The 27,720-nt window shown below is 40.5% G+C and overlaps 1 protein-coding gene across 2 annotated transcripts in view; it reads left to right on the top strand.

The window, feature by feature from the left end:
* Positions 1-27,720, top strand: part of gid4 (GID complex subunit 4 homolog) — a 47,638-nt gene that overhangs the window by 9,524 nt on the left and 10,394 nt on the right. For both annotated transcript variants that reach the window (XM_048552657.2, XM_048552658.1), the window contains exons 2-4: positions 8,686-8,745; positions 14,428-14,535; positions 19,863-19,964. In XM_048552657.2, the coding sequence (XP_048408614.1) occupies positions 8,686-8,745; positions 14,428-14,535; positions 19,863-19,964 (270 nt within the window). The remainder of the gene's footprint in view (positions 1-8,685; positions 8,746-14,427; positions 14,536-19,862; positions 19,965-27,720) is intronic.

The following is a 27,720-nucleotide window of genomic DNA, read 5'->3' as shown; positions in this document are numbered from 1 at the left end:
CAAAATCCCCTCTACATTCCAGTCCGTTCAGATGAAGTTTTTCAGTTACCTTCTGTACCTGTTTGTGAACTTAGTACATGGGCACATAAATTTATTTGTTCTTTCACAGACCCTAGTCTGTCACGTAGAATATGTTTTGAAGTTCCTTACTTGGATCAAAATCGCATTTTTCCACATTGCCATAGTTCAGTCCATGCACATGAACCTGGGAAACATCACGTCACATTCCTGTAATCAGAGTTGATTGTTTTTATTGATTCCTGCTCTTTATTTCTTCACTGCCAACCCATTTCTTAAGGCTGCTTTATGACTCTGAATACTTTTGCTAAGAATTCCTTGCACCTAACCTTGCCCGATGGCTGCAGGAAGTACATGCAGAAAACATCCACTAGCACTTTATCCATTGTGCCACTGGCATCAACTTTTATCTGTTAACTTCAGTATTGCAAATAAGTTTTCTTGTATAATAAAATGTGAGGCTGGATGAACACAGCAGGCCAAGCAGCATCTCAGGAGCACAAAAGCTGACGTTTCGGGCCTAGACCCTTCATCAGAGAGGGGGATGGGGGGAGGGAACTGGAATAAATAGGGAGAGAGGGGGAGGCGGACCGAAGATGGAGAGTAAAGAAGATAGGTGGAGAGAGTGTAGGTGGGGAGGTAGGGAGGGGATAGGTCAGTCCAGGGAAGACGGACAGGTCAAGGAGGTGGGATGAGGTTAGTAGGTAGCTGGGGGTGTGGCTTGGGGTGGGAGGAAGGGATGGGTGAGAGGAAGAACCGGTTAGGGAGGCAGAGACAGGTTGGACTGGTTTTGGGATGCAGTGGGTGAGGGGGAAGAGCTGGGCTGGTTGTGTGGTGCAGTGGGGGGAGGGGACGAACTGGGCTGGTTTAGGGATGCAGTAGGGGAAAGGGAGATTTTGAAACTGGTGAAGTCCACATTGATACCATATGGCTGCAGGGTTCCCAGGCGGAATATGAGTTGCTGTTCCTGCAACCTTCGGGTGGCATCATTGTGGCAGTGCAGGAGGCCCATGATGGACATGTCATCAAGAGAATGGGAGGGGGAGTGGAAATGGTTTGCGACTGGGAGGTGCAGTTGTTTTTTGCGAACTGAGCGGAGGTGTTCTGCAAAGCGGTCCCCAAGCCTCCGCTTGGTTTCCCCAATGTAGAGGAAGCCGCACCGGGTACAGTGGATGCAGTATACCACATTGGCAGATGTGCAGGTGAACCTCTGCTTGATGTGGAATGTCATCTTGGGGCCTGGGATGGGGGTGAGGGAGGAGGTGTGGGGACAAGTGTAGCATTTCCTGCGGTTGCAGGGGAAGGTGCCGGGTGTGGTGGGGTTGGAGGGCAGTGTGGAGCGAACAAGGGAGTCACGGAGAGAGTGGTCTCTCCGGAAAGCAGACAGGGGAGGGGATGGAAAAATGTCTTGGGTGGTGGGGTCGGATTGTAAATGGCGGAAGTGTCGGAGGATAATGCGTTGTATCCGGAGGTTGGTAGGGTGGTGTGTGAGAACGAGGGGGATCCTCTTGGGGCGGTTGTGGCGGGGGCGGGGTGTGAGGGATGTGTCGCGGGAAATGCATCTACATTGGGGAAACCAAGCGGAGGCTTGGGGACCGCTTTGCAGAACACCTCCGCTCAGTTCGCAAAAAACAACTGCACCTCCCAGTCGCAAACCATTTCCACTCCCCCTCCCATTCTCTTGATGACATGTCCATCATGGGCCTCCTGCACTGCCACAATGATGCCACCCGAAGGTTGCAGGAACAGCAACTCATATTCCACCTGGGAACCCTGCAGCCATATGGTATCAATGTGGACTTCACCAGTTTCAAAATCTCCCCTTCCCCTACTGCATCCCTCAACCAGCCCAGTTCGTCCCCTCCCCCCACTGCACCACACAACCAGCCCAGCTCTTCCCCCTCACCCACTGCATCCCAAAACCAGTCCAACCTGTCTCTGCCTCCCTAACCGGTTCTTCCTCTCACCCATCCCTTCCTCCCACCCCAAGCCTCACCCCCCGCTACCTACTAACCTCATCCCACCTCCTTGACCTGTCCGTCTTCCCTGGACTGACCTATCCCCTCCCTACCTCCCCACCTACACTCTCTCCACCTATCTTCTTTACTCTCCATCTTCGGTCCGCCTCCCCCTCTCTCCCTATTTATTCCAGTTCCCTCCCCCCATCCCCCTCTCTGATGAAGGGTCTAGGCCCGAAACGTCAGCTTTTGTGCTCCTGAGATGCTGCTTGGCCTGCTGTGTTCATCCAGCCTCACATTTTATTATCTTGGAATCTCCAGCATCTGCAGTTCCCATTACCTCTGATACTAAGTTTTCTTGTACTTCCTTTTTGTACCTCAATTTTTTTTATTTGGTCATTACAAACAATCCGCTGGATTTCCTCTTCCTTTTATTTCTGCAAGGTTGATTATTGAATCTATCTGAAATTTGAACATCGATCTTGACCAAGCATTTGTTTATCTCACTGTTTCCTACTGATCCTTATTATGACTGAAGGAATATGCATTCAATATTTCCTCTGATCTCACTGTGTCATCACTAACCCATGAGGAGTCTGCATCTTTCCCTGGCTTTCAATTATCTTCTGTGACAGTGCTCCTTTTGAAAGGTGGATATTGCAAAATCATTACATATGCCTGTCACTTTAAAATCATGATTGCAACTGTTACACTCCAACTGAGAAATATATAAATGAGAAACCTAAAGGCCAAGCGAACAGATGTCTGTGGTGAAGAAATCTGAGTCAATAACCTGTAACAAAATTAATTGAGAAAGACTTCTATTTCCTTTTTGGCAATCAGACAATTATCTGTAGCTGTATACTTAAGGTTGATAGTCTCCTTTGCCAATCTGTTGCAATACTTTAATAAAACCTTTGCTTAGTTTAGATATTATTTGCCCATTTATTTTCATGGTACTTCTTGCACCTTGTATTACTCTTCTTATGGTTATTAACTCTACCCATGTGCTGACTGAGTAAAGACCAGCTGAAATGGCAGTGCAGCAACTGAGTCCTGGGTTCTGTGTACAAAAATCACCTGAAGGTGGCAGGATCCATGGAGAATGCTAAAAGTATGGGATCCTTGGCTTTGTTTAACAGTGAATAGCAAGGAAGTCATGCTAAACCTTTATAGCCCATTAATTAGGACTCAGCTGAAATTTTACATTCATTTCTACAAGCTACACCTTGGGAAGGTCATCATAGATTTGAATTGGGGACCCGAAGGGATTTAATGGCATAGTGCCAGGACTGGGGCCTTCAGTTATATGGAGAAGGTGGTAATCTGCTAAAAACCTGCACAAGTTTGGAGGGGATTTGATAGAATGATACAAAATCATGCATGGCTTCGACAGGTTAAATTGGAGGGGAAATGGTTTTCACTGTCAGGATAACAGTTAACCAGAGGACATGTGTAAATTACTTCTTTTTACCATTTTGGATGTTTGATCAAAATAACTGGTGCTGAACAGAGCAACAAAGATATTATCACTAAGTAAAATACCAGTGATGCTGGAAACATCAGATCAGGTAGCATCTGTGGAGAGAGAATATCGGTAGGGTCAATGTTTGAGGTCTTTGACACTTTGTCCAAACCCACAGAAATTATTTGGGGGCAAGTACAACTGTCCTGGTAAAGAGCGAGTTTGAGACATGAATGCATTAGCACCTAGTGGAGAAAGTGGGTCCTATGCAGCAGTATTTAGAATTATACTGAATAACACAAGGATGACTGGGCAGAGGTGGTGTTTAAGCCAGAATCCATGGTGAGTAAGCCAGAATGATTGAAGCTTGCTGAGAAGAAAGGCTGTCATTTTAAGGAACACGGGAACAAAAATGCATTGCATAGTGATTTGACTAGAAGAGTAAAACACAACACAAAGATGCGCAGAACTTTTGAGATGGAGAGAAGTGGTGGTGAACTGCAGCAGATCAGCTGGTCAGATAGCATCTGTTAAGAGACCAATAGTAGATTTATAGCATTTCTGGCAAGGCCCGAATTTGTTGGCTATGCAATTCTCCTTAAAGTGGCAGGTTGGGTCATTCCAGAGGGCAATTGCAAGTCTGTTATACAGGACAAATCAGGTAAGCATGTAAGTGAAATGGTAGCACGACTCATTGGAGTGGCAAGCTGGAAGTCAAGCCCTGCTATTCCCGGAGTAGCAAGAAAAGTTGAAGGGGTGTCACCGGCATGGCCAGCATTTATTGCCCATCCCTACTTTTTGGAGGACGGGTAAGAGTCAACCATGTTGCAAAAGGCCTGGAATCACATGTAGGCCAGGCCAGGTAAGGACAGTAGGCTTCATTCCCTAAAGGGCAAATGGAAATACTTTTTTTTTAATCATAATTAGATTCTAGCTACAATTAAACTGTTCTCAGCCATCAGTATATAATAATACAAGTTAAAGCTAATCCCTTAAACTCCCCCTCTCTTGCAGATGAAAACAGCGAAAAATAACACATGGTTGGGGGGGGGACTGGTAAAGCGGTTCAGTTGTCTTTATTCACAGGATCTGTTAAGATGGTTCTCACTGGTCTAAAGGTTTATTTTGTTCTCCTTTTCCAAATGCTTCCTCTGGTTTGCAAGAGGTACAGTGTAGCTGGTTCACTTAAAAGCATTAACTTTTCAAATTGAAAAGTTATGAACCATGCAGTTGCTGAAGGAAAAATAAACTTGTTTTCTTCAGGTTTAAAGCGAGTTTTGACTGCACCGAAGAGAGAGACAGCTCTAGAGATCTGGTCATTTCTTTGTATATTATCCCCAGTCTCCAAAATATTCAGTTACTTGCAAAAGAATAACATGGTTGTTAACAGGCAAAAAGCCTTTGGCATCACTAACAGTCACTAGCCCATAGACCAGTGAACTATTTGTCAACCAGAGTTCCATCTGAATAGGGAACCACCCCTGACTCCAGTATGTTTGCAACCTACCTTTCAATTACTGCCAATTCTGGCAACTGTTTAAACAATGAGTTCATGAGTTACTTTGCTTGCTTTCCAAAACATGCATTAACTTCTTAAAATACTAAACCGTTCTTTCTCGTTTGAGATCAGTTTACAAAAGCACAAAAAAATGCAGTCTTTAGAATTAATTTTTACCTCAAACAGCCATAGTTTCACAGCAACCATTCCTATAACTAGCTTTCAATTCCAGTTTTTCTTAATTGGATTTAAATTTCACCAGTTACCATGGTTCAATTTGAACCAATATGCCCACAATTTCAGTCTGGGCCTAGACCAGTGAATTTAACATAATATTACCATCTCCCTGACAAGGCATCAGAGGCAACAGTGTTAAAACAACTCTTTCTGAAGCTGAAAATTCAAATTGCCTTATCAGTGAATACATAATTCTTCATAGAGCTCTGTAGATCGCATGTGGTTGGTGTAGATATCCTTGTTCACAATTTTGACAACATTTTGTTTTGAACTTCATCTTCTGAGGGATGTGGTATACTTGTATCTGGAATTCACCAGTAATTAAACAATTTGGGTTGTATCATGGTAGAGAGGTTCAAAGTAAAGCCTGAATAGGGCCATCAGGGAAAGGTCAGGTGTTCACTTACTCTTAGACTGCATCAATACACCTGCTGACCACCAGAAATGGCATGTTATTTGGGAAAGCTGAGTATTCTCCTGTTTCTAATCTGCTTCACTGCTTGTTTAAGGTCTTCATGAAAGCTTCTTTTCTCAATCTATTTTATCACCAGTACTCTAATTACAGTTCCTTACAGTTTACTCTTGTTCCTAATTATTGTACTTCTCTTCCTCCAAACAGAGTCGGCATGGATTCTCAGTTATTGCCAATTCCCCTCTAATTCGTACTCTGAAATCTTTTGAAGCTTAGATTTCACTTCCTTTTGTCTTAGAATGTGAATGTTTTAATGTCCCAGTTTTATGTTACAACTACGTTTATCGGAGGTTGCTGATTTTTTTGAAAGAGTATGGTCTTATTGCAACCAGCTGCACTACTACTTTGAAGTAACCATGTAAAGTGTGACTCAAGACAATTTGGTTGATAGGCTGTGAATCATGGAGGGCATTATAAGTTGTCCTGACAATATTTGATATTCACAGAATTGTTAACATGCAGATAATGCTATTTGACCTATCATGTCTTATTTGGATACAGTGTGCAACTGATCATTTGTCACTAAAATGGAAATCAGGGATTAATTCTTTTCTCCCTTCTCTTCATTGGCCAATGTACAAAACTAATGTTATGCCTGAACTCAACTTGGACAAAATAGCTGCAGTAATTGTCAACAAATGTGTTTACAGAAATCCTCTCCATCATTAATCTTTAATCTTTATTTTTATCCAGTGCATTACCCAGAAAACTTTCTATAAAAGTTAGCTTGGACTTCGTTGGTGTTCTGACTTGCCCGATATCAACGATTATTTTTAAGCAACATTTAAAAAGTTGGTGATTTTTAGTGTCTTTATACTGACCTGTTGATGAACCGGTTCATTGCTCAATTTAAAAGGAAGCTGTATCATTTTCTAAACATTTGTGTATGTCACGCTTCCTTTTTATTACCTTTTTATCTCTTCTGACATTTGCAGCAATTCTTATTCAGCTTCCTCTTCAAGGAAATTACTTGAAACCATGGAAGTGCATTTGAAAAGAATAATGCTGGCTGGCTAAGCACATGATAGTTGAATGCTATTGCTAAAGATTTGCTGGAGGAGTTGCAGACCTTCTTGATTCATTTACTGCATTGTATACCTGCTTGCCAGAAGTTCTGTTGTCGTAGATTTTTTTCATAGACTATTGAAATATAAGAGTTTGTAAATCCTAACCAGGAATGCTGCTGTTGTGTCCTTTCAGATCCTGAGCCACCTTTTGGTTTTATTACACTACCACAACCATTCAAAGGGAATGGAGGACACAAGGCTACAGTTATTTTCAAGTTCTAATTGTCCTTGATAAATAAGCTTGCCTATCGAAGTAGTAACTTGTAGAACTTGATTTAGTTGACCATTTCTAATGGCAATAGAACATATTGTGCATGCTGGCCAGTCCATGTAGGAATGCCAGCTTCCTTATCTTAATGGATATTTGTAACAACCTGATTAAATTCTGTACCTAAAAATTCAGTGTCATAAGATGCAGATAAAGGTTTAAATTTGTAATCTGTAGTGTTCTTAATTAGTTCGTACCAAATATGTTTATTGGCAAGCATCAAATTTAAACTTTCTTTTAAAAAGATCAAAGCTATCATTAATAAATGTGCCCTTTTCACTTCCAATGAGATTCTAGTATGTTCTACTAAACCGACAAGCATGTATCAATCAATACTATGGGCTAAAATGCTCATTCTAGAAATGCACTAGCATAAATAAATATGCAAATAGGCCTATATTTGTCAACAAGCGTACCTTTACCTTGTAATTTTCCAGTTTGTGATGACTGCAATTTGCTCAGCTGAGTGACAGCTTTATAATTTTGGTTGTAGCCAACTGCTTTTCAACTTCTAACATTTTTTACCCATCAGATTAACAATGAAAATATGTTTACAGCAAGGGAGATTATTCTTAATCAATTGCCGTGCAGTTGTATAGAATGATTTTATTAAAATTGAGTTTAAGAAAAAGTAATTAAAGCAGAGATATACATGACTTTTTGATTAAAGCAGTTTTCTAATCATAGTGGTGGAACTGGAGTCTGTGTCCTATGTTGCAACTCATTCCATTTTATATTATTGCTTGGCTGGTGCTATATTCTGTTTCTGACCATGACATTATGGAATGTGACTCTTGATAACCTTCTGAAATGAAATCAAGTTACTTAATCTACAGGATGGCAAGGCAACATATGTGTACTACATTTACTTAAACTGGCAAGAAATATTCAAAAATGCAGTTGGCAGCTTTGTTCAGTTAAATTGTGAAAGTTGTTTGAGTATTGAAGTTTACCACAAGAGTCAAGGATGATGAGGAAACTTGAAGTGACTGCAGATGAACTGTTAAGATTTCAGTAGAAGCTAGAGACAATGACGAATATGTCATGAACAGAATCTAGAATAGTGGGATAATTACAAGATTAATTCTGAGACATTTAGAACAAAACAGGAGAAGCTTCTTCACACAGATGACACTTGAAATTTCCTTCCAGGGACGCATGAAGGGGTAGAGGAACAAGACTAATATCATAAATATTCGGTCATAAGCCATGCAAGCCTTTTTGTGAACTGGATTGGCCAAGTGACATTTCTTTTTGCCTTGTGGCGACTTATCTTCATGGTGGTACAGACAAATCAAGGTCAGAAATGTGGAATTGTCCCTGAGCATAATTCAGCATCTGCAAGACTGGGGAAAAATTTGTACATCTTGACCATTGAGGATTACTACATGTAGGGTGTTATTCTGATCATCATCTCTGTGCAGACTGTTCTCTAAATTACTTAGACTAATCCCTGCCTATTGCAGTCTTTCCAGAGCCTTGCATTTGGCTAGATTTCAAATTTATCATGTGTTACTCTCTCTCAAAGGCTTCAATGGTTTCTTCAACTATTTTTCATGACAAAATGTTTCATGTTTTCAGTATTTCTGCATAAATAAGTTTGCTAATTTTAATGTCTGCCTAAATAACTCTGCGTGGATCTAATTGCTTTGATAAGGGCAAACAAAGCAAGTTCTGAATAACTTTTTGTTCTTTTTTGTAGCACGTTGATATGGAAAACTCATTTCTCTGTGGATACCTAAAGATCAAGGGGCTCACTGAGGTAGGTTGTTCAGTATACAGATTGAGCCAAATACAGTCACTTACTAAAATATTTTTTGAAACAAGTCAGCCAAAACTCTATCAATAAGCAGTTAACATCTTTCAGTTGAAGTTCAACATCTTTATTTCTGACTTGTATGATATGTTGTCAGCTAAGAGAAGTCCTTGCAATGTGTTCTCCCCATGCAGAATGAAATTTTCTTTTGAATTAGGTGTGTCTGAGCAGGAGTGAAAACTTCCACTCATTTCTTTTTCCTTCTTATGGCACCAAGTTATTGAATTGCAGCCAGATACTCCCAGGTTGCCATTAGCCTAGATCATAAATAATGGTGACCATTTAATGGAAAGCATTAGAACAAAATCCAATCTGCTGTTTGCCTGAAGACTGTATGTGTAGTTTCCACCAGAGATTTCAGCATTGTGATCAGGATTGCTATTTTGATTATTCTTTTGCTTCCTCAGCCAAGAGAGATTACAGTCATAGAGCTGTATAGCAGACTGTCGGGTCCAACTTGTCCATGCCAAATAGATCTCGTAAATTAATCTACTCCCATTTGCCAACATTTGGCCCATATCCCTGTAAACCCTTTCTATTCATAAACCCATCCAGCTGACTTTTAAATATTGCAATTGTACTAGCCTCCTTCACTTCCTTTGGCAGCTCATTCCATACATGCACCACCCTCTGCATGAAAATGTTGCCTGTTAGGCCCCTTTTTAAATCTTTCCCCCCTCAATTTAAACCTGTGCTCTCTAGTTATGGACTCTCTTACCTTGGGGAAACGACCTTGGCTATTTGCCCTATCCATGTACGTCATGCTTTTATAAACTTCTTTAAGGTCACCCCTTAGCCTCTAATGCTCCAGGGAAAATAGCCACAGCCTATTCAGCCTCTCCCTACAGCTCAAGCCCTTCAACCCCAGAAACATCCTTGTGAATCTTGAAAGGGTTCAGAAAAGATTTACAACATCCTCCCTGTGGTAGGGAGACCAGAATCACAAGTAGTGTTCCAAAAGTGGCCAAACTAATGTCCTGCACAGCTGCGCTATGACCACCCAACTCCTCAATGCATTGACCAATAAAGCTGCCTTCACCGTCCTGTCTGCCAGCACCTCCACTTTCAAGGAACTATGAACCTGCACTCCAAGGTCTCTTTGTTCAGCAACCCTACCCAGGACCTTACCTTCAAGTGTACAAGCCCTGCTCTGATTTGCTTTTCCACAGTGCAGCACCTCATGTTTATCTAAATTAAATTCCATCTGCCACTCCTTGGCCCATCATCCCATCCGATCAGAAGTTTGGTGTGTTTTGCTGAAATAACATATATGAAGAGTCAAACCTGATCCCTCTGACTATGGATCAACATTAGTGCTACATAGTAGTATGTTTATCCATTGGATCTTTGTGAAAACCGTGGAATAATAAAACTGATTCAACATTTTTGTCACATTATCATAAGATTGAGGACTTGAGGAAAAAGTATTCTTTTTTTTTGTATAGGTGACACTGCTTCTGCAAATCATGGTAGTTTTAGTCTTCTATCTCAGGAAGTGGGGACCTTTCATAAACCGCAAAGACTATTCAGTGTAATATCATTGACTTTTCCCAAAACCTCTCCTCTTACTCAAAATTGCCTTCCACTACTTTTACATTTTTCCCTGCAATTTACTGTGAAAGATTACAATACAACTATGATGCAGTTTTGTTTTGAACAAGAACCCGTCTGATTTTTGTGTCCTAATTGTCTGAAAATGTATCTGCCCTGTTAACATAGGGAATATGTTAGCTAAATGAGCTCAGTCATGATTTCGGTAATTTCAATTTTGTCACCTTGAAATCTGTCTCTTTAGCCAAAACAAAGATGAAAGTCTAACCATGTGAATGTTTGGAACTTCCTTCCCTGAGGGTTGTGAATGTTCCATTGTTGAATATATTTAAGTTTTGAAGTGGACTGCTGCTTGGTCTCTGGGAATCCAGGAATATAGGAAGCAGGCAGAAGATCATCAGTGATTACAAAGGGTGGAGCTGGATGAACACAGCAGGCCAAGCAACATCTTAGGAGCCAAAAAGCTGATGTTTCGGGCCTAGACCTAGAAGGGTCTAGGCCCGAAACGTCAGCTTTTTTGCTCTAAGATGCTGCTTGGCCTGCTGTGTTCATCCAGCTCCACCCTTTGTTATCTCAGATTCTCCAGCATCTGCAGTTCCCATTATCTCAGAAGATCATCAGTGAACGTATTGAATAAGAACAGGTTCTAGAGGCTATATAATTACTCCTCTTATTCTTGTGTTTATTATAACTAACATACAGTATGATGTGCCAAAAAGTGAATCAAGTGTGGGATTAGGCCATTCAGTACCTTGATCCTGCTCTGCTATTCAATTGCTAAATTGATTGTTAGCTCAAATCCAGAATTCTGCCTTCCCTAGTAACCTTTCATCCCCTTGTTTAACCAGAATCTATCTACCCCTACATTAAAAATATTCGAGGACTCTGCTTCCAGAACTTCACCCAGAAAAAAGTTGTCTAATCTCTATTTTAGATAGACAACCTCTGATTTTAAACAGTGACTGTTAGATCTATCCTCTCCATCTCTATTCTGCAAAGACCCCTTAGGTTTATATTTGTTTGAATTAGACCATAAGACATAGTAGTGGAAGTAAGGCCATTTGGCCCATCAAGCCCACTCTGCCATTTAATCATGGTTGGTGGGCATTTCAACTCCACCTCCCTGCACTGTTCCTGTAGCCCTTAATTCCTTGTGAGAATTGAGTAGCCTTTAGGCCTCTGAACTGCAGCAGAAAAGACCCTCACTTGTTCAACCTTTCCTCACAAAACAAACACCCAAAAAAACTCCCAGGTATTAGATTTGTGTTGAAGGCAATAAGAATTATAAAATCCCTACAGTGTAGAAACAGGCCCTTTGGTCCAACAAGTCCACACCAAACCTCAGAACATCCCACCCAGACCCATCCCCCTATAACCCACCCCCCTTTAACCCACAGAATCTGCACCTCCCTGAACATTACGGGCAATTTAGCATGGCCAGCCTACCTAACCTGCACATCTTTAGACTGTGGGAGGAAACTGGAATTCCCGGACGAAACCCACGCAGACACATGGAGAATGTGCAAACTCCACACAGACAGTTGCCTGAGGTGGGAATTAAACCGGGTCCCTGGCGCTGTGAGGCAGCAGTGCTAACCACTGTGCCACCGTGCTGCCCCAAAGAAAAGAAGAAAATTTACATTTTACACCCTTACTTAAATAATGTGACAGTACTTTGCACAATACTCCAAGTGGAGTATGTTGCGTGCCATGTATGAATTAAGCATAACCTCCCCATTTCTCCATTCAGTTCCCGTTAAGATAAATGAAAATATCATACTGTTGTCCAATTACTTGGACCTGCAGATTAACCTTTTGCAATTTATGCAGGAGGGCACCCAGATCTCCCCGCAAATCCGAGTTCTGAAATCTCTCTTGCCATTTAGATAGGATTTTAAAAGAACTTTCTGCCAAAATGGATAACATCACATTTGCTACATCTTTGCCCACTCACTTAATCTGTCACTTTCTCTCTTTGTTACTTCCTTTTGTCCTCAAAACTCATCTTCCTCCCTTTACAGGAGTTCTGCTGTAACACGATAGCTGCGTTTCTGTGCAATGTTGCATTATAGAAAATTGCGCTTATAGAAATAATGGGGCCTATGGAAAAAGCAAGGTTAGTGGCAGACCACTGAAAAAATCACTGAAAATCGTTCAAAAGTCACTCTAAAGCCTAATAGAAAGAATAGCACACTTTGAACAAATAATTAATTCATATCTTAATACCTTACCTTGGAAAATGTGTCAAAATGACTTGATGGGGAGGAGCTGTTGAGGTTGCTGTGCTGTTCATGCAGAGGCTGAGGGTCATTATCATCATGATAATCATCATCACCTTCAGATTCAGTTGTAGTTGCAGGATTAGGGCCAAAAATGGTTCATCCAGAAGTGGATGCCTGTGGCTCATTGTCTTCTGACTATTACTTGGGGGTTGGCTTAAAAAGGCCATTCAGTTTTTGCTGCTTTGTCCTTTTTCTTCTTTCATGAAGAAGCTGGTCGTAGGGTAATAATAAGATCTTATTCCATGAGCAATCCACCATTTCTCTCGGGTCCATCACCTGCCCCCTACCAAAAAGGGTGCTATTAGCCAGGGCTGTCAACCACATCCAGCTCATTTCCTGCACCTTTATTCTCAGCCCTTCCCTCCTTCCCAGCACTGTGATTGGTTTAGAGCCCTCTTCTCCCTGCTTTCAGCTATGCCAGCAACAACAAGACATATTTTCTGCCACATCCAGCATGATGCCAGCACTAAACATATCTTTCTTTCCACTCCATTCTGAAGGAAACATTCCCAGCATAACACCTGGTCAATTCCTCTATTAAGGCCCAAACACACTGATCCTTCGAATGGCACCTTCCCATGTCATAGCAGGTCTGTAACACCTATCCTTCTCATGGTCCAAGACTGCAAATGCTCTCCTCAGTTGAAGCAGAGTTTAGTCATAATTCTTCTAATTTAGTATACACTGTTCACAATACAATCTCCTGTTTATTGGAGGAATGAAAAGCCACATCTTTAACAACCGACAGACTGCGACGTTGAGGGTATTCCCTACCCAAAGTCCTCAAAAAACCTGGATAAAATTCAATTATGGGACAACCAGTCAGACAAAACTAAGTTCAACTGTCGGAATCTGAGAAAGTCCTCCTCCAGTCACTGGCTGCAGAGAATGGGATGGAGTGATAATATAGGGGCAGAAATTTCAGATGTTTTAATAAAGGAATACTCAGAAAACTGGGAAATGAATTCCTTGCAAATTAATGTGGAATCTCTAGCTTGAGTCTGCAGGAGTTCACAAGCTACAAAATGAGGGATAGGCAAAAATGTTGATACTGTTGCAATGAACTTTGAACAATTTAATACTGAAGTTGTTTTTCATAAAGATCTGCAGTTCTATTTCTGTGCAAGTCTAAATTCCCCACCCCACTTAGCACAAGGCAGAAACTGTGGGTTTTGTTACTACATGACTGCATTATTTAATGATGAAGTTAGTAAGAATGAAAAGAGAGCCTCTGAAAACCAAGAAGTGGTTGTGAGGAAATCTTGAGGACCCCTCGGGCGCGGTGAGCGGGGAAATGTTTGACCACTCTTCTGCTCATTTGGCAAGCTTCCAGATGCTTGGCGTTTTAATTCACCACCTTAATGTTATGCTTGTTTTGTTACTTTTCTTTTGATTCATTCATGTGATTTGAATGTTGCTGGCCAGGCCATCACTTATTACCTGTCACAAGATGTTACAGTCTGTCTCGTCTCAGTACACGCCCCTAGTGCTGTTAGGTTGGCTGTCCCAGTTGGTTGCAGTGTCCACTGAAACTTAAAGAAGCACTGTGTCTTCTGATTACACCATTTTTTTCCAGCTGCTTGGACTGAATTTTGACTTCTGGCACTTAAAATGATGAACTCTGTGCTCTAGTTTGATTACTATTTTTTACTTTGTACCAGTCATAAACTTGATTTTATATTTCCGCTTTTGAACAGTCATTTGTTATTACGCTATTCATTCTTACTCAGGAGAGACTTTTTTTGATGCTTGTATCTGATGTTTTGCGTTTTTTTTTCAATGTTGTACAATACAGGAGTATCCAACCCTTACCACCTTCTTTGAAGGAGAAATCATCAGTAGAAAGCATCCATTTTTAACAAGAAAATGGGACGCAGATGAAGATGTGGATCGAAAACATTGGGTCTGTGAGAAAATTTTCACACATTTTTCGCACTTTTTTTTTTAAAAAGAGATTGGCCTTGTTGACTTGGTTACACACTGACCACACTGGAATTTAATATAATTTAATGTTGTTCAATTCGGATGCAATATTCAGTATGCATACAAAGCTTCACTTTTCAATCTACGTTAAAAACACTTCACTTGAGCCCTCTAACTGCTGGCCTCTTGGCGTAGCTGGTGCAAGTGCCTGATTAGTCATTTAACCAGTTCAAACTAATAGCTGAAATATTACCATAGCTAAAAATTGTTGTCTAGTTGTAATATCATATCATTGATCATCTTTTGACCCTTTGTCTCAAAAGTCTTGTGCAATGGTTGTTTCTGAAGAGAGGCTGCAAACCTCTTTCTATGTTGTTTGTCTTTTGATATCTAAAATGTACACATGTGCCCCCTCAAATGCGATCATCTGTGGGGCTTTGTTTTTTCCTTTGAACAATGCAATGCTGTTTTCATAAGCGATCAGTTGTGCGCAAGGCAGAATAAGCTATTTAAACATCCATTGTCTGAGAACCTCTCAACTGTCTTGAACAGTTGATGTAGTTACACAATTCTTTTGTTGTGAAATGCTTACAAGGGACCCAGTTCAGATTTGTTTCAGTAGTTTAGGTTTCCTTTGCTTGGCCATTTTTCTTTCTAGCCTACTTCAGTAAGTTCTCTGACTAGTCATTTTAGATTACACCCTGGATATTATCAGTAGGACAAGGAAGGAAGGAAGGCGTTTTGGGCAACTAACTTTGAATTCCAGGTCTCTCCACATGTGATGGAGTTTGAACTCCAGTGTGCATCTTTTCCAAGTTTACTTTGTTGGATGTCAGTATCACTGGCTTGGCTGTCAATCAGGCAGACAAGATTCCAGGACAAGACACAGAAGTAGATCGTTTGATTAGTAACCAGGGAAGGAGTGAATCTGCTTGTGAGAGTCTGTTTGTGACTCAGGCAATTGAGAAGTCAGAGTTGCATTCCCCTGTTACACATGTATTACATAAAGACACTTGTCTATTCCCTGCCACTTCAGGTTTTTCAATTCAGAAGGCCATCTAACCACTTGAGTAGGCAAAATAAGCTAACTCCTCATGAAAGATTCAAGATTTTTTTATTACATGGTCCCTGAGAGGAGGGTTGACTGATACATGCTTATGCAACCTCTGTTAAGTCCGGGTTGGCGATCCTACAATGTTTACATTGGCTCATTGTTTTCACATTGCTTTACTTGAATATTGTGGTCGTCAAAGTGAAAGATTCTGATGCAGAGGAACAAGCGCTTCAGCTCGTAATGTGCCAAATATGACACCAAATTAATCAAATCCCGTCGCATGCCCATGGTCTGTATCCCTGCATCCCTTGCTTATTCGTGTGCTTACCTAAAAGCCCCTTAAACGCTCCTGTCATATTTGCTTCCACCAGTGTCCCTGGAAATGCCTCACATCTTCTCTGAACTTTTCCTTCCTTATCTTAAATGCATGCCATCCAGTATTAGACATTTCAGCTCTGGGGGAAAATGATTCTGTCAACCCTATCCATGCCTTTCATAATTTTATCAATTTCTATCACATCTCACCTCCACCTCTGCTGCTCCAGAGAAATCAATCCAAGTTTGCCCAGCGTCTCTGTTTAGCTCATGGATTCTAATCCGGGTAGCAACCTAGTAAACCTCTTCTTCACTCTGTCCAAATATACGTCCTTCCTGTAGCGCAGAGACTAAAATTGAACCCAATACTCTAAGTGCAACATCATCAAACTTTTCTAAGTCAAGTTAGTAAGATGTGGCAAAGCCATGCTAACTGTCCCTATTTAGGCATTGCTTTTCCAAATGTGCGTAAATCCTATCCCTAAGAATCATCTCCAAGAGCTTCCCAACCACTGAAGTGAGACTCGGTGGTCTGTAATATCCTGGATTATTGCTATTTCCTCACTTGAACAGAGGAACAATGTTATGACTTGCCAGTTCTCCAGGACCCCTCCGTTGACTACCGAGGATACAAAGGTCTTGATCAAGGCTCCAACAATCTCCTCTCTTGTCTCTCTCAAAAACCTGCTGTGGATCTTATCAGGCCCTGGGTGGGGACTTATCCACCTTAATGCTGTTCACGAGACGCAACACCTCTTCTTACTTGAGCTCAAAACGCCATAGCATATTAATATGCCCCACGCTAATTTAACTATCCTCCATGTCCTTCTGCTGGGTGAATACCAATGCAAAGTAGTCATTTAGCACCTCACCCGTATCCTGTGCCTCTGAGCACATGTTCCCACCTTTATCCTTGAGTAAATACGTAAGATTGTCCATCTTTTTTGCATGACAGCGTTACATTTTTATTATTTTTCCTCTTAGCATTAGTACATTATTTTTGTCAGTAATTGTGAGGGGGGAGCAGGTAAATTAATTTCAAAAAGATAATGTTTGGTAAAGTGGTAACATGACTTTCAAAGAAAAAATTCCAAAGCAATAAAAGTAAATGAACTATTAATCAGTGGTCATAAAAGTGCAAGGCTACAGAGCTAACTTGTTGAGAAGCAGAACCAGAGAGAGGGACACACGCACGCACTCACATGGCCCTAGGTAAGGGGAGGGTCCCAGGACAACCTACCATTGGCTTTAACTACCATTGACCTTGAGTTTGCTTCTAATGGCATGCACCCCAAGGTGGCCTTTCACGTGAAAGTGAGGCTTGGAAGTAGCTGCTTGCTCATTCTGGGTTGTTCTCCTCTTCCAGCCTGTTTTGTGAATAAATTTCTGTGGCAGGACGAGGAAGAATGTGTCCAGTTCACACTCTGTCTCAGACTTCGCGTGCAGTCCCCTCCCTCTACCCATTTGCTCTCCATGATGGCCCACAAGTTTAAATGTCCACTCCATCATTTTGACATTAGACCTTCAGGGGTACTATGCCTTAGGAACCCTTAAAGCATCCTTTCCCCTGCAGCATCTCCTTAATCCTCAATAGACTAGCATCCCTGCAGTCACCGTTTTTAGTGCGAAGGTGTTCATTTGAAAGAATCTAAGCATATTTTCACAGTTTGCTACTCTTCCAATTAGAGATTATTTCCTTCCCATATTTGCTGCTAGGAACCTCCCAAACATGGGAGAGAAACCGCCTCTAATTGGAGGAGCATCTCCTTGTAAAATCTTCCACGACGTCCCATCTTTGGAACAATAGCGGTGGACCAGATAGGATCTTTTCGGTAGGCACATTTAGTCACTGGGCCCCTCTTCGCCAAGCCAACATGAAAAGATATACTTCATGCTGTACCCTGGAGGCTTTGAAGGTAGGGCTTTACTTGCAGTTTTGAGGTATGATGAGCTTCCAGTCTCGTTACAGAGCTGACCTAGATACTAGACATTTCTGAGATGGTTTCCACATTTTTTTAGTGAAAGACATTTCAGTGTGCACCTAACGTTAACAGACCTGGAGAAAACTGCTAGTCTTTCATAATAGTACTTTCTCCAACAATGTAGATTGTTTTAAGTGTGCATGACCTTGGTGGTATTGGCCTAGTTATATTATCACTTGACTGTTAATCTAGCCAGATAACATTCTGGGTTCAAACTGTGGAATTTGAATTCAATAAAAAATCATTAGAATTAAAAATCTAGTGATAACTATGAGTCAGTTGCCGATTGTCAGAAAAAAACATCTGGTTCACTAATGTTCTTTAGGCAAGGAAACTGCCATCCTTATCAGGTCTGGCCTACATATGACTCCAGACCCACAGCAATGTGTTGACCCTGAATTGCCCTCAGGGCAATTAGGCACGGGCAGTAAATGCTGCCGAAAAGCGACTCACTCATCCTGTGACTGAATTTTTAAGTATTTGAAAAGCATAAGATGTTGCTCCTCACAAGTGCTCAGAATATCACGGTAGTGTTCTCTAACCTAATGATGCCAAACTGAGACAGAATGACTGCCTGCTGATGTTGTAATAGCTGCAGATGCTGTCTTAGAGTTAGTAAGAGCTGCTGATGCTGGATTCAGAGATAACACAATGAGGCAACGCCAGTGCAGTCATCGATACAATGGAGGAAGAGAAGTGCCACTGTAGCTGCGGAAGAGGAACAGTTCTATGTATCCTACAAAGAGGCAGGTACAGCATGGGCCCATGGCCATCCCCTTAGTCTGTAGGAAATCTCCCCATCCCCAGCCTCATCACAGGACCAACCCTGTTGACCTGATGCAACTTGTCCATCTTCTCTCCCACCTCACTGACCAATCCCCACCACTGCCTACCTGCACTCGCCTAACACCATTCCATCTACCTTCCCCGGGCCCACCCCTCATCTTTCTATTTGTTTCTGAGCTCCCTTTCCCCTCTCCATTTCTGAAGAAGGGTCCCACCCAAAACATCAACTTTCCAACTCCTCTGCTCCCTGGCCTGCTGTGTCCTTCCAGCTCCACATTGTGTTATCTCAGATGCTGTTGTGTACTGATTAATGTGATCTTCGGGAGACTGGGAGCTTCCAGTCTCTCTGCCAAAAGCTACATGGGGTTGTATTTTTATATACTTGCTGTCAGATATTTAACCTATCTCCCACATGAGATATCTGTACTGATTGTGAGCATGTTCAGTTTTGCATTATAACTAAATTTGGTACTTGAAAACTTTGACTTTCTTTAAATTGGAGTTAAGACTGCTAAGGAATTTTATCCTGAAAAATTCTTTTTAAACCAGTGCTCCTGGGAATTGAAATATGCAAAGTACATCAGCCATGCTGGAGAAGTAGCTGAGAGCCATCTCAAATTATGGTTGGACTGCACAGTTTACCCTGTCCAGCGATAGCACTCATGTTTACACTGAATTGAAACAGTTAGGTCTATCCTATGACTTAATCCTTGCGTTATGTGATTTAATTTGGTTTATTGTCATGGATACCCAAGTACAGTGAAGAGCTTTGCTTGCGAGCAGTACAGGCAGATCATAGTAAGCAAGGACGAGCAGATCATAGGGTGGAAACAAATACTGGACAGAGAGAGGCATGCAGGTTATACTGCATAAGATGTGCACGAGGCAAGATCGACGCTAACAAGATGATTTGAATGAGAATTTAGCCACTTGGAAGCAGATTTTCAAAGATATGTCACAGCAATATGGGACTAAATAAAATCATGTAAGTGTCATCGCACAATCCTGTTCTGTTCTTATTGAATCATTTTAAGCCCTCTGTTTTGAATTCAAACTTCCATGTGCCGTAATTAGGATTATGTATTTGCAGATCTTTGTCATCTAGGATTTCGATGTTGCTTTGGCTTTTTAACATGGATTTCCTGCTTATCTCTCAATTTGATTTTCCAGGGGAAATTTTTGGCATTTTACCAATATGCAAAAACATTCAACTCCGATGAGTTTGACTATGAAGAGTTAAAGAACAGTGATTTTGTCTTCATGAGGTGGAAGGTAACACATGATATTTAAGTATGTATGTTGAAACTTATGTGTTATCCGAACAGGAAAATATACAAGACCTGCAACTTAAGTCTAGAACTGCAGTTTTATTTTGGGATATAACCGAATGTAACTAGGGGAAAGAGTTCAGAATACATTTAAAAAAGATTTTGAAAACATGATTGCTGCTGTGAGCAGGGAAAAGGTCCAGTGATCTTGTGCTGATCGTCCAAGGAACAAATCTGAAGCTTTTCCGCACAGCAGAACAACCTGACTTAAGACATTATTAATGTTTACAGTTTCTCCCACTTGTAATAAAGTAACCAAAGTGCTGTGTATTCCGTGGGCACTTGGCTTAATTGTGCTTCCAAGACAGGCTGATTATTGGGATGCACTGCATCTTGTCCGCCAGTTTACACTTAGTGACTGCATTCAATGGATGCTGATTGGAAGCAGAAGCTTTGATTAATTCCATGTTTGTAAAGTTCCTAAAGGCTGGTTCAGCATGAGTGAAATGTTGTGGCCGGGACCTTCATGTTCCTTGCATCTTGGTACATTTGGTAATGCAACTGTCAAAAGACTACTGGAATAATTGTTCTATTCATGGGGCATCTTTTCACAAATAGGACAAGTGTATTTTAAACTTCATTCCTGCAGTAATATGCAGATTTTTAAAGTTGAGTTGTTATTTTCAAGCTGGAAATATGTGATAGGAAAAATTAATTGCTTGATCTCATCTACAGTGCCATTGAGTTCGAGCACTAGTATGGACTCGCAGCTGTTTAGATTTTAATTGAAAGAATAACAGTTGTTTTTCTTTAGTATGCTGCACAGGATTACCACAATTTGTACTAAATATGTTTAAAAACTACAAGCTGTTAATAGTATTGGGGTGACTTAGAGTAGCTCTTTTATTTCACCACTGTGACTTCAATAAAAACCCTCCATTCCTGCATAAGTGGGACTTCTACTGAAGTTACAGTAGTGAAATCCTAGAATGTGAAGAATTTCACTGCTAAATATCTCAAAAAAAAATGAGTTTCAAGTAGATCTACTCTCCCAAACATTGGAGATGATGACTCTGTTAGGGTATTTTAATCCGAAGAGCACTTGCATAGATGTGTATTGTGAGGAGGAAATGTTTCAGCAGAATTACGTTTCATTCACTTCTCTGAAGCAAATTTGGAAGTGTGGTATTTATATAAATTTGCATTTGAATTGGAAGAGGAAACTTTAATTTTGAGAGGAGGAGGAAGTGGGATTAATTGTCTCGGTTCTTCTGTAGGATATAGCCCCCACTTACGATTAGGGAGGTGATATGACCTGTGACAGGCATCTGTTGTTCTTTAAAATGGATGGTTGTAGTGATCTATCTCTTTTGAACCTGAAATTAAATTTATTCTCTCATTGCTTCAGTCTTATCTCAGGCTTTCCTTTCCATGTGCTTTCCAATCCATCCAAAATATAAATTTCAGCTGAGACTGGGACCACTATGAAGAAAAGTCAAGTTATGCTCAAGTGTGTGTATGTATTAATGCTAAGAAACATAAATATCATTTTCAAAGACAAAAAAGGTTTGTTAACAAAATAAGTTAGCAACCCACAGTTCACTGTATCGAGATACTTCAGTTACCCAACTGCACTTAACTGTATTGCATTAGTGAAACGGCAATCTTGTCAAATATCATTAATCGCATTTAATTGTGCCTGTCTTTAATTTACATGTTGGCCAGTTTAAGTTAATTCAGAGTGCTTCTTGAATTAAAAATTAGATCCAGAGTATGATTATCAAACTATAACCAGGAAATTGTTTACTCCAGATTTTTAACTCTGATTTTGTTTTCCATTACACATCTGGCACATAGGACTTTAATCGAAAACGTTATTTTTCTTTTTCAAGTAGGCCAGTCACTCCTCCTGAGTCTGTTTTGAGGCTTTCATGTTCTGATGTTCAACAGTTATTGCAATCTTCAATGTTTGAGTCCTGGATGCTATTTATATTTGTATGTAGTCTGAGGACTATGCATCTGTGCTGAGTATGAGTTGACCCAGCTGTGTCAATTTATATTCATGTTTCATTACAAATTGTAGAAAAAATGATCCAAAAAAGCAATTCTAGAAACTCGTGATATTGTGCTTTCTCGTCTCAGCTAAAAGTTTTTATTGCAATAGTGTTTTAATTGAAGTCTTGCAAAGCAAAAAGAGACAAGTTCCCATTTTAACTTTGAGAGCTGCAGATGCACATTGTAACCAGTTTTACTGGTTGTGATTGAACACAGTGTGGAGCTGGAGGAACACAGCAGATCAAGCAGCATCAGAGGAGTAAGCAAGTTGACATTTTGGGTGAGGACCCTTCTTCAGAACTGAAACATTGACTTTCCTACTCCTGATGCTTCCTGACCTCCGGTGTTCCTCCTGTTCAACACTGTTGACTCTCAATCCAGCATCTGAAGTTCTTGGTATCTTACTGGTTGTGATTACTTGTCTTTCATGCTGAAATTGGAGACTGTCCTTGGAAAAGGTTGTATATGTAATGCAGCTGTTAAATCTTTTCCCGTAATGTCTGAGCAGCACTCTTGGTCTTGGCCACTATAAATACTTGTGCTTTTGGTCTCCATAGGCTGATCAGTCAACATTGGATTCTGTTTTACTGGTATTCCTCTGTGTTTGAAAGGAACCCAAAAATATGAGACTGCTCACTGCAGCACTTGTTCTTTGGTTTCTTTGTTTTTCTTTAGGGAAATCTTTGGCCTTGGAAACAAAAAATAGGACTTACTTGGAAAACTCAGCAGGTCTGGCAGAAACTGTGGCTAGGAAGCAGAATTAATATTTTCTGGTCCAGTAACCCTCCTTCAGAGCTCAGTCATTGGCCTTTATTTGTTTAATCACTGCCTGAAGTAGTGTGGCTGAATTACAGAGCTCAGTTCGCAAGGAACCCCGGCACCAGCCTACTTCCTATCACTTATAGTTCTAGTTCCTGGCCTGGAAATTCTACAGTTTAATTTGCAGTGAAGTAATTTTTATTTCCTTAACTGCTTTGAACAGCCTCCTTTTTCTAGGAGAGACTAAACCAGTGTTTTACTGCCATCGGTGGTTCTTCAAACTGCCTAAACGTTTTTCGGTATCTGGGTGTTTCTTAGCTAGAATCACTCCCGGATTAGTTGAAACCCAAAAGCAAGCAAATATTTTTCTGTTTTCTCACTCTGGTCATAAACCAATCCCCTCATCCCAATTCCCAATGTAAACAGACTTACATTAACGCTCCATGAGGCCTTCAGTCAACTGGTGTGACGTACACTGGTTTAAAATCAAATCTCTGGAAAGATTGAGGTAGTTATTTAGTAAATCCCTCCACACAAATGGACCAACACTGATACTAAACACTAGTTTATAATTGAAACACTTAAAAAATGATAATATAAAAATTTATAGAGCTTTCATCATGGGTGGCACCCTTCCGATCCTATAGGCAGAATTGGGTAATGTTAGTCTCCACTGAACACTTGTAGTGTTTACTTCGTAGTGGAGCGTCCTAACAAGGAGCTTGGTGATTCATGTTCTTTATGGATTGTTTAGTAACATCTCTGACTCTCAGCTAAATGTGGAAACTAAAAATGGAAGGTTTCTACAGAGAGGCAAAAGTTTTATAGAATGTGCCTGCCAAAATTGAGTCACCCAGTTGAGATTTTAAATCATTTACCTTAAAATTACACTCCTTCATTTATTTTTAAATTGTTGATTCAGGATGCTGAGAAACAAGTATAAATCATTATTGTAATTAATTCCATTCATGTTACGTTTTCTGCATCCTGTATTCTGAGAAACAATAGCTTTATGCTGTGTTCATGTTTCTGTGCTTGAACAGGAACTAGTCAATCAAGTGTTCACCAGACTGATTCCCAGGACTGACATTTGAAGAAAGACTGGATCAACTTGGCTTGTGCTTACTGGAATTTAGAAGAATGAGAGAGGGTATCTGATAGAAGCATATTAAAATCTTACTGGTACTGGACAGGCCAGATGCAGGAAGACTGTTGCTAATGTTGGGGAAGCCCAAAACTAGGGGATACATTCTAAAAATAAAGGGTAAACCATTCAGGACTGAGATGAGGAAGAATTTCTTTAGAGATGTGAGCCTGTGGAATTCTCTTCCGCAAAGCTGTTGGGGTCAGTTTGTTAGCTTTATTGAAGAGGGACCTGGGCATAACCTCTTGATCCTTTCTGGCTGTAAGGGCTATGGACAGAAAGCAGGAGTAGGATACTGAAATTGCATGATCAGCCATGACCACATTGAATGGTGGTGCAGGCTCAAAGTGCTGCGTGGCCTACCGCTGCACCTGTTTTCTGTTTCTATGATCTGTTATTCTCTCATCCTGAAGTTTCTAGGTTTTTTTTATTGTTCTTCAGCCTGAACATCTCTCTTTTTTTGGTATAGACTTTGATCGCCCTTGACAGTATTTTGTAGTTAGATTACAGATTTTTGGGGATATGGTTTTCAGTTCTACTACGTCAGAATGGCTGCTCCCAGCCTTTCACCCGATGCTACAATATTTCTTAATGATCTTATCCTTTGGATATCATATCGCAAATTACCTTGGCATCATTAATTTGACTGACATCGCAGCCACCATCTTCAACATTTGTTCCTTTCACCATCAACACAGTAGCAGAAGTATGTGCCATTTACAAGGTGCACTGCAGTGATACACCAAGGCTCATCAAGCAGCACCTTCTAATCCTGTCACCTCTACCAGCTGGAAGGATAAGGACAAGATGTGTGGGAACGCCACCAACTCAAGCCACACTTAGCATCCTGAGGTTGAAATATATTACTGGTTCTTTGCTATTACATGGTCAAAATCCTGGAACTCCCTTCCTCACAGACACTGCAGCAGTTTAAGCAGGAAGCTCATCTCTATATTGTCGGGGCAGTGTGACACCCACGTCCCATGAACATGGTTTTTAAAAAAGCTAACTGTTAGCCTTGGAGAAAATTTAAACATTGTTTTGAAATACAACCGAAGAAAATGGAATGTTTAAGAAGTCAGTAAAAGTAAAACACCTTTATATGTATATGACATTGTGCAGGTATGAACATTTGTTTTAAAATGTATTGTTGGAAGGTTTTTTAGCAGTTCTGGAGTATCAAAGCTTAGGTTTTGTAAGTTTTCGAACTAGATCCTAGGGAATTTTGAAGGCGACAAACTGACTTTCTGGTCACAACTTTGGCTCTGTTGATTTGGTCGTGTGTTACTTTGTTTTCTACAGTTTTTTAATGTCAGGGCAGCAGTTTCTTCCGGGTGTGTTGGCAAAGGCATATTTATAAGTTGGTGTCATGGCTGAAGGAGAAAAGAAATAATATTTTAAAAATCTGGAAATGAATAACCTTTTTTTTAACATCCACAGCACACCTCAAAGCTTTACATAACCAATTGATGCCTTCTATATATTGTCGCCCTTCTTTAGTAGTAACTATTTTCTGCATAGACAGGGCCAACAACAATATAGTGATGCTGAAAGTGTTTCGTCTTATTTACTCATGGGATTTTGATATCGCTGGCTGAAACAGCAGTTATTGCCCACCACCTGTTGTTTTTGGAAAAAGTGGTGAGCTGCTACCTTGAACCACTGCAGTCTATTTGGTGCAGATAGACCCACAATGCCATTAGGGAGAGAGAGTTCCATGATTTTGATCCAGTGACAGTGAAGGAAGGGTAATATATTTCCAAATCAGAATAGTCACTGTCTTGGAGAGGAGCTTGCAGGTAGTGGCTGTCTCATGTATCTGTTGCCCTTGTCCTTCAAAATGGTTGTGGATTTGGAACGTGCTGCCTTGGAAAGGAGCCTAAGTGAATTTCTACAGTGTTGTAAATGGTGAACTCTACTGCCACTGAGGATCAGTGATGGGATATGGAAAGTGGAATCAAATTGAAAATGGGAAACTGCAGGCCAGTAATTCTGTCATCCGTCATTGTGTTTCTGTGAGAACCATTTATCAAGGAATTAATAACAATCTGGTTAGAAAGTCATCGTACGATCAAAGTCAGTATGTTTTATGAAAGGAACAAGTTTGAGTTTTTTTTAAGGACGTAACTACTTGGGTAGATCTTTGGGAGCTAGTAAATTATACCTGGATTTCGAAAATGTATTCCATAAGGTGCCACTGAAGGGTTAGTAGAAATGATAAGGGCTCATATTTAGTGCAAAATAGAGTTAGACATACATTTTCAAGTTGGCAGGCTATGATCAGTGGAGTGCAGCAAGGATAGTACTGGACCCCACCTGTTTACTTTGTACTTATATGTTGAAATCATTAATGGAGATTGTAATGTATCTAATTTTGCTGATGATACAAAGCTAAGAGGAAATGCAAGTTATCAAGGGGGCATTAATGCTCCAACAGTGAAGTAAGTGGGCAACAAGATGGCAGGTGGAGCAGGGAAGTGTTAATTTATTCACTTTTTGATTGTAAAAATGGAATAGAGAAATTTTTTTTTGAAGCATAAGGTACCAGAAAGACTTAGATGCACTTATGCACGGAACACACATTTAGAATCAGCAATTAAAGGCAGTTCGGCTTTTAATTGAAGGGGATTAAGTGCAAGAACAAAGTCTTGCTATGATTATACACGGCTTTGTTTTGGTTTTCTTAATTTAAGATGTACTTGTATTAGAGGCAGTACAGCAAAGATTCACTAGATTATCCTTGTGCTGGAAGGACTAACCAGTCATGACAGACTGAGTAAATTTGGTGTGTGTTCTCAGGTGGTAGATGAGGAAAACACAAGATCAATCATTTTGGAATTGATATGGTGAAAGATTTCTCCTCCAAAAGATTTGTGTACCTTTGAAATTTGCTGTTCCGAAAGATGGCTGATGTCCCATTACTTACTATATTTTTAACCTGAGTTATAACACAGGTGTATGGTGGAAATCCAGGGATGGGAAGAAGGTGGGAAAATGGTATTGAAGCTCAAGCTTAGCTACTGTCATATGAATTGGTGGATCAGATTCAATGGCTGTATGGTGTACTCCTCATATCACTTGCATCCTTGTGGAAAAATCAGCTGTGTGGAAAAGGCAAAGAGGCTGCAAAAGCACTTGGATAATTTTGAATTAACTGGAATGCCTGTAGTAGGAGGATTGTAGTATGAAGACTTGTGGAATTCACTAATTTTGCAAGGTGAACTGGAGAAGCAGAATTTTTATGAATGAGATGAGACTCAGAAATTTGTCTTAGGATGTGAATGTCCTAGTACATGAATCACGAAGTTAACATGCAGTTACAGCATGAGGTAGGAAAGCAAATGGTGCGTTTGCCTTTCACACAAACAAATTGAAGTATAAAAGTAAAGAAGTCCTTGTATGATTGTATGGGCCTTCATTGGTCCACATCTAAATACATTTTGAAGTTTTTAACTTCCTTTATCCTAAGAATAGGTCCACTATCCGTAGAAGATCTGTAATTATGTTTCATAAGATGGATTCCTGAAATTGGGACATTGTAGTATGAGGAAAGTTTGGATAAGATTGTCATAGGATTGAGTGGAATGAGAGACCACCTCTTTTGAAATCTGGAAAAATGAGGCTTAACTGTGTAGTTGCTGAAACCATGTTTCTCCCAGCTGGAGATTCTGGAAGGAAAAGTCTTAGAATATGGGATCAAGTACTTAGGAATTAAATGAGAAATGTCTTCAGTGTTGTAGACCTTGGAACTTTGTGCATCAGAGAGTTTTAGGTACTCCGTCCTTATGTATTCAAGTCTGAA

This window comes from Stegostoma tigrinum, chromosome 23 (genome assembly GCF_030684315.1).
Source record: "Stegostoma tigrinum isolate sSteTig4 chromosome 23, sSteTig4.hap1, whole genome shotgun sequence".
NCBI classification, from domain to species: domain Eukaryota; kingdom Metazoa; phylum Chordata; class Chondrichthyes; order Orectolobiformes; family Stegostomatidae; genus Stegostoma; species Stegostoma tigrinum.
The sequence above is the reverse complement of the archived record's forward strand: the minus strand, read 5'-3'. Positions and strand labels throughout refer to the sequence as shown.